At 40.5% G+C, this 6850-nt stretch overlaps 1 protein-coding gene across 1 annotated transcript in view; it reads right to left on the bottom strand.

Annotated features, from left to right (window-relative positions):
• Window positions 1-4826, bottom strand: part of AGL (amylo-alpha-1,6-glucosidase and 4-alpha-glucanotransferase) — an 84002-nt gene extending 79176 nt beyond the window's left edge. Inside the window, exons 1-2 of the mRNA XM_007449605.1 lie at window positions 4580-4826; window positions 3766-3915 (exon numbers count right to left, since the gene is read on the bottom strand). Coding sequence (XP_007449667.1) covers window positions 3766-3847 — 82 coding nt within the window. The 5' untranslated portion in view covers window positions 3848-3915; window positions 4580-4826. The remainder of the gene's footprint in view (window positions 1-3765; window positions 3916-4579) is intronic.
• Between the last annotated feature and the right edge of the window lie 2024 nt (window positions 4827-6850).

Genomic DNA, 6850 nt, shown 5'->3' with positions numbered 1-6850 from the left:
CTCTTTCCTCAGAATATATCTTTTTTATTATTAACGCACCTGACATACAAACTGAGAGCATCAATATCAATTCATATATTAGCAAAATTTAATTACTTTAATTAAAAAAGAATTTTTTTTTGGTAGTGTTGCGCAGCTTGTGGGCTGTTAGTTCCCCGACCAGGGATAGAACCCAGGCCCTTGGCATTGAGAACACAGAGTCCTAACCCCTGGACCACCAGGAAATTCCCCTTAGTTGACTTTAAAAATCAAAAATAGATAGGTAGATACGTAGACAGAAAGAAAGAAAGAGAGAAAAGAAAGAGAAATAAATCCTATTCTTTCTATATCCCAATAGACAGGTCAGTGCATACCCCCAAAGGTATATAGCCACTCTGTAGACCTCTAATCCATATCCCTGAAACTAAAATTTTTATATACAGTAAATGAAACATCAGAATACCTAGAGTGTACGAGCTTCCATAATTAATTGCTCGGTTTGCTAAAATTAGCTTAGCACAGCAGTACATGCTGTGTTTATCTTATTCCTCATACACTAGGAATACTTTACTCAGATTAGCCATTTCCCTCTTGCAGGCAATTAAACTGGCAAGACAAGTGATTAAACTATTACTGTAAACTGAGTTTTTCTACCCCATTCCCTCCACTCAATCTATATAAACTTGACTCCTAATCAAGGAATCTTTATAAATATTTTCCTTTTAAAAAACAGAAATTGTAATTTGACCAACCTATATAAAAAATGGAAGAATTCCAGGTTTAGGGAATAATGATTTTATTCATTAGTTGCCACTAAAAGAGATAGGAAATACAGGGCCAGGCTATCATTTGGCTAGAAAAGATAATTATGCAGTCTTGTACTTGTTAAATTAGAAGGGTCTATAGAGATATTAGCCTTGAAAAGGCACAGGAATCATTTCTTAGGGAAAAGTGAAAAGGAAGGCAAAATGAAGAAGGGCTTGGTGAAAGAACCAAAAATTGCCAGAGCTTTTCCTTACACCTAATTGGTCACCAAGTCTTATGAATTTTTAAATGTCTCATACTCTGTCCCTTTTTTTTTCAACCCTGATGTAGTTAAACCAGACATGTTTTTAAAATAGCCTTCTCCATGATTTCTTGTCTCCAATGTCCCTTCTCTTCATCTTTCACAGTATAATTATCTTCTAAAATAATACAGTGACATCATTATTGCACAAAAAAAATTCGACATGTTACCATTTATATAATTTGGATGAATTTACTGGCTTTAACCAGAGTTACAGAGTCACCATATTCTTATTTTATAAACCCTTCAGAGTTCCCTCTTCAAATAGCCTGGCTAGCTTTAACTGGCACTTTAGTAATCAACCAGCAAGGATTTATTAGCTGTTGTACACTGCACTAGGTTTGTAATAATTTCTATCTTCAGAGATCTTAAACTCCAGTTGGACACTATAAGCTTTTAGACACTGCTACATCCTTAAGCACTTAACTGTTCTATGCCCATTGAGTAATCAGAAATCAAGGAAAGGAGATAATAACAAATTAAGGAAAAGCTTCATGGAGTAGGTGGAATTTTAGCTGAAGGCTGAGAGGGAGGCAACACATAAAATAATAGTAAAGGGATTTAATAGATATACAGGAATCTGACAGGAGTGGGGGTGTAAGAACAGGCATGAGAAAAGCCACTGGGGAGGGAATTACCAAGGGAACTGGAAAGATATAGGACACTAATAATGAGGAACAATGAGATAAAGTCTTGGCTAAGGAAGGCAGATTATAGACATTATAGAATGTCCTGGAAGCCAGGCAGAGGTGTTTAAATTTGACCTTATAAACACCAATTAATAAAAAGAGAAGAGATGGCATAAGAAGATTATTTCAGCATCCATATTCAGGCATATGGAAGAGACAGGCAGGCAAGAGGAGACATCTGGAAAGAAATTATAGGGCTTAAAAAGAGACTTCAGTTAAAGAGAAAAAATCATCAAAGAATAGTACAAAGTTTCTAGCCTTGGAAACTATGAAAATGGAAAAGTAAACAGGGAAGCTGAGAAGTAAAGAACATTTGAGAATTTTGAGGAGATGGTTTTGGACATGTTAAATTTAAGCAAATCTGACTGGAGTTATCCTAAGGCTCTTCCATAGTATGATACTAGGATGAAGCCAAGAATCGATGGTGAGAATAGACAGGTATAGCGATCTAGCAATGCCTTATATCTATTTAGGGCTTTAAAGCCATTTATTATTCATTTTGAGCCTCAAAACTCAGGCAAGTAGAAAAGCAGAAATTAATACCTTCATATCACAAATAAATTAATGTTTAGAATTAATGTGACTTGCCCAAAGTCAAACAATTTGTTAGCAGCAGAGCCAGGAAAATTCTAGTTCCCTACTCTTGCCATTACACTCGCTTGCTTCCAAGAAGCAAGCAAAGCTCAAGGCCTTTCTTCCAAAAGGAGTCATCAGTATGGAGGCAATAGCTGAGGCCATGAGAATGTATACTTTTTTTTTTTTTTTTTTTTGCGATATGTGGGCCTCTCACTGTCGTGGCCTTTCCCGTTGCCGGATGCGCAAGCTCAGCGCCCATGGCTCACGGGCCCAGCCGCTCCGCGGCATGTGGGATCCTCCCGGACCGGGGCACGAACCCGTATCCCCTGCATCGGCAGGCGGACTCTCAACCACTGCGCCACCAGGGAGGCCCGAGAATGTATACTTCTTTGAGGGCAGGAGAACAGAAAAAGAAAGGATTCCTTGCAGATATACACAATTAAAATGTGGAAGAAGAGAGCTCAGCAAAAGACACCACCAAGTTGACAGGAATACTTGAGTGTAGGAAAAAAAATTAAAACCAGAAAACTGCAGAGTCAGGAAAGCCTAAGTACTCAGTGATCTTAAATGCTGAAGTTGGAAGAAGATAAAGATTTGGCATGGAGGAAACACATTTGATGGACGAAATTTTCTTTTAAAATTTAGCTCTTGAGAAATTCAGGGAAAAAAAATTTCTTCAAAATGTTTACTACTATCAACATTCATTTGGTACAATAATAAAGGGGATTGTATTTTATTTTTCATACATTAAACTTCTATTGACTACTTCACAAGTTATATTAACATAAATGAGTGTGAAATGCTTTTTTTTCAATGCTGAAAAATATAGAGTCTAAGAAAATAAAGCATCTATTTGATAAGTCTTATAGAAATATAATTTGACCCTTTAAATCACAGCTCAAATATATTTCAACACAACCTGATCAGTTATTTCACTTTTTCAGCAAAAAAAATATTTTCAGCTTTTTTACCTTCTCCATAGTTGAGAGACTTTTGACAAACATAAATAATAGTTTACTTTTTGCTATGATCTATTTTACTAATTCAAATGTCTGGTAAAGGAAAAGAGCGAGAGCTATAAAAGAGCAAAACTACAGATATACCCAAAGTAAAATTACTTATGAAGCAATTTCCCAAGTTTTAATAGTAAATGCTAATGGAAATAATACGGTCGATCTTCCGATTATAAATGCAACTTCTGTCTGAAGTGGAAGTTAGAATGCAAAGTAAAGTGAACAATTTTATCCTCATTCTAACATGACAGATATAAATAAAACATTTTCAACTAAAATCCACTTTCATTAGTGATATTGTTTAGAACACAGCAACGTCTTTGCACAAATCAGGTTTAGAAAGGTCCTTGGAAATGATGTCTAAAAGTTAAAAGAAATTTTAACATGACTATGAATTAAAAATGTAAAAGACACAGAGCTAATCAAATGACTTACTACTGACCTTGTTCAAGTCTGAAGAGGGTCTTTTCCAGCTTTTCCATTTCGTTCAGAAGTAAAATCCTAATCTGTTTACTGTGTCCCATTTTGGCTTCTAGAGGATTTGAAATGTTTCAGAAGAATGAAAAGAACTCCGAAATCAAATGAGGTACCCCTACGAAACAAAAAAGGAATCAAGATAAAGAAAATAACTGTATCTTAGATTCTCTAAGGCTGACAGCCACACACTTACATGTTCAAAATGTGTTTTAACCCTAGCAGAGCAACAAGAATGAATCTTATAAATAAGATCAGAAAAAGCAAATTGATAGTTGTTTCCTCCCTTCGAGCACAAGATCGAAGCAAAAATTACAGTTTAAAAATGAAGTATTTTTACATAATCAATACGTTTTGGAAAGCCTGGAGCTGGGTGGGGGGGGATGGGTAAAATTCCCAATCCCAAGCCAACCGGCTTCGAAGACTTTCATATGGCACTTCTGCTTACAAGAGATTAGCCTGCTCAAAGATAACAGGTGGGAGATCTCCCCATTCCCAAATTCGGGTCGGAAGCCACCAATGGGGAGATGAGAACAGAGGGAAGCAGCTGTTGTCCCTAGAACAGCTGCCGTGGACATAGAACGTACAGACAGAGCTATAGATAGAAGGAACGCATTTCCCCGGGACGCCGGCGGCATTCCTAGCACATACACCGAGCAAATTATACGTGCGGCTTCTGGGACACTGCAGGACCCGCGACTCTGGTGTTAAAACAGTCGGGGGGAGAAGACGCAAAGGAAAGTTAAAGGGAAAAGGCAGGCTGCCCAATTCCTAGCACTTACACCGAGCAAATTATACGTGCGGCTTCTGGGACACTGCAGGACCCGCGACTCTGGTGTTAAAACAGTCGGGGGGAGAAGACGCAAAGGAAAGTTAAAGGGAAAAGGCAGGCTGCCCAGGCGCAGAAAGAAGCCGCCGACGAGGAGGGCCGGGCGCCGTGAAGGGTAAAGGGAGGGGCGGCGGCAGCGGGCCGCGGCCGCTGTGTGAGTGGCAGAAAGCTTCTCCGTGACTCCGCCTCGCGCCGGTCCCCGAAGAGACCCTCGATCCCCACGGTGCCTCGAGAGCACACAGCCGGGGTGGGAGCTGACAAGTCCCTTCGCCCACTTCCGGGAATCTCCGCACCTGCTCGCCCCAACCGCTAGTCTCGCGAGAGTCCGGTCGCGGGCTGCCCGGTTGTAGGAAGTGGCTGAGGACCAGGCGGCGGGCTGCCTTTTTTCTCGCCCGGAGGAAGGTGAGACGGCTGGGGCGTGCCTCTCCTTTCACAGTCTGCGAGCTCTTGGTTGAACATTAAAATGCCGCGGTAGGGGGCTGCGAGCTAGGTTGAGCTGCACCACAGGGTCTTTTTGTGGACCCGCTGAATGGCGGGAGGCAAGCCACCTGGCTTCCTGTGCCATTTCTGCCACATTATGTTTTGTGTCTTCGTTTTGACTTTGTTACGTGGCCTAAGTTTTCTTGGCCTAAATTCCCTTAGCCTTGATTTCCCCGTGTCTAAAATGAGGGGCCTGGCTACAGTCTCAGACATTCCATCCTTCGCGTGTCCACATTTCTAGTCCTATCACAGAGCGGGCCCGTCTTCCTGAATACAGACATGGAAGGACTAGGTGGGTGAAGTGTGGCCAGTCTGCGAACGACCAAGGGGCAAATACACGTGTGTTTACAACGTCTGGTTGCACCTAATGTACACCGCGTAGACTTGAAGATCGTCTGAGACTAAGAATCTATAATGGCTATAGCTGCACATATTTTAGGCCAGACATTCAAGACATGGTGCAGATGCCTAAGGAGATTTTATGCCTGAGGGAAAAGGAAAGCCCATCTTTCAGGGCCTTTGGAGGGCACCTAGGGATCATGAGAAAATGGACAAAAGGTCTGGAGTGTGGAGAAGAATCTTGCTTTCTTTACTGTGGAATTACTGTAGGTCCAAGAAGGATAATGGATTAAAAACGAAAGATACTGAAATGTTTGCTTGTTTCAGTAGTTTTCTGAGAATGGCTAGTTGCAAATGGTGCAAAACTGAGTTTGGAAACCCACAGCTCGTTTATTCATTCAACTGACATTTATTGAACACCTACAATTTGCCAGGCACATAGGTGCTGGGAATGCAGCAATGAAACAAAGTCACTGCCCTCATGGGACTCCTACATGTGATTGGTAGCAGACAGATAAATAAGTAAATTACATACAATAATTAAAGGTCATAAGACATAAAGCTAAGAAGGGGAAAGTATGGAAGAATCAGGAGAGGGTGGTTTGCAGTTTTAAGTACAATACTAAGTAAAGGACTTAATGGTAAATTGACATTTGATCCAAAACAGACAAAGAAGGTAGAGGATATCCAGGGCAGAGGGTTATACACATAAGTACAGGAAGTGCAAGGGCTGGGAGGTAGGAGCATACTTGGTGAATTCAGAGAGGTCACTATAGCTGAGTGGAGCAGAGGTAAAAAGTTAGGACAGATAGATGGGGAGGGGTGAGTGGCCTAAAAGGCTTTGTAGGCCATTGCAAGGACTTGCGCTTTTGCTCTGGGAAAAAGAGCCATTGGAGGATTTTGAACAGAGCAGTGACATAATCTGACTGACTTTTAAAAGGGTCACTCGGCAACTTTATAGGGAATAGCTAAATAAACCTTAGGGTGTGGTTAGGAAGGAAGCAAGGAGACCTGTTAGGAAGCTATTTCAATTATCTAAGCAAGATAGAGTGGTGTGTGTGTGTGTGTGTGTGTGTGTGTGTGTGTGTGTGTGTGTGTGTGTGTGTGTGTGTGTAGCAGTGAAGGTGGAGAGAAGTTGTTGAACTGCGAATCTATTTTAATGGTGAAGCCTACACCACCTGCTGGTGGAGAGAAAGGAGTCAAGGATGATTCAAAGTTTTCTAGCCTGAGCAACCAGGACATTATTTCTGTCCAACAGAAATTTAATATGCTACATAGGTAATTAAAATTCTTCTGGTAGCCACATCAAAAAAAAGTAAAAAGAAACAGGTGAAATTAATTTTAATAATATATTGTATTTAACTGTATCTTAAACATGATTTCAACATGCAATCAGTATAAAAGA

The sequence above is a fragment of the Lipotes vexillifer genome, unplaced genomic scaffold (genome assembly GCF_000442215.2).
Source record: "Lipotes vexillifer unplaced genomic scaffold, Lipotes_vexillifer_v1.1 scaffold445, whole genome shotgun sequence".
Lineage (NCBI taxonomy): Eukaryota > Metazoa > Chordata > Mammalia > Artiodactyla > Lipotidae > Lipotes > Lipotes vexillifer.
Note: the sequence above shows the minus strand (reverse complement) of the source record. Positions and strands in the feature narration are given on the sequence as shown.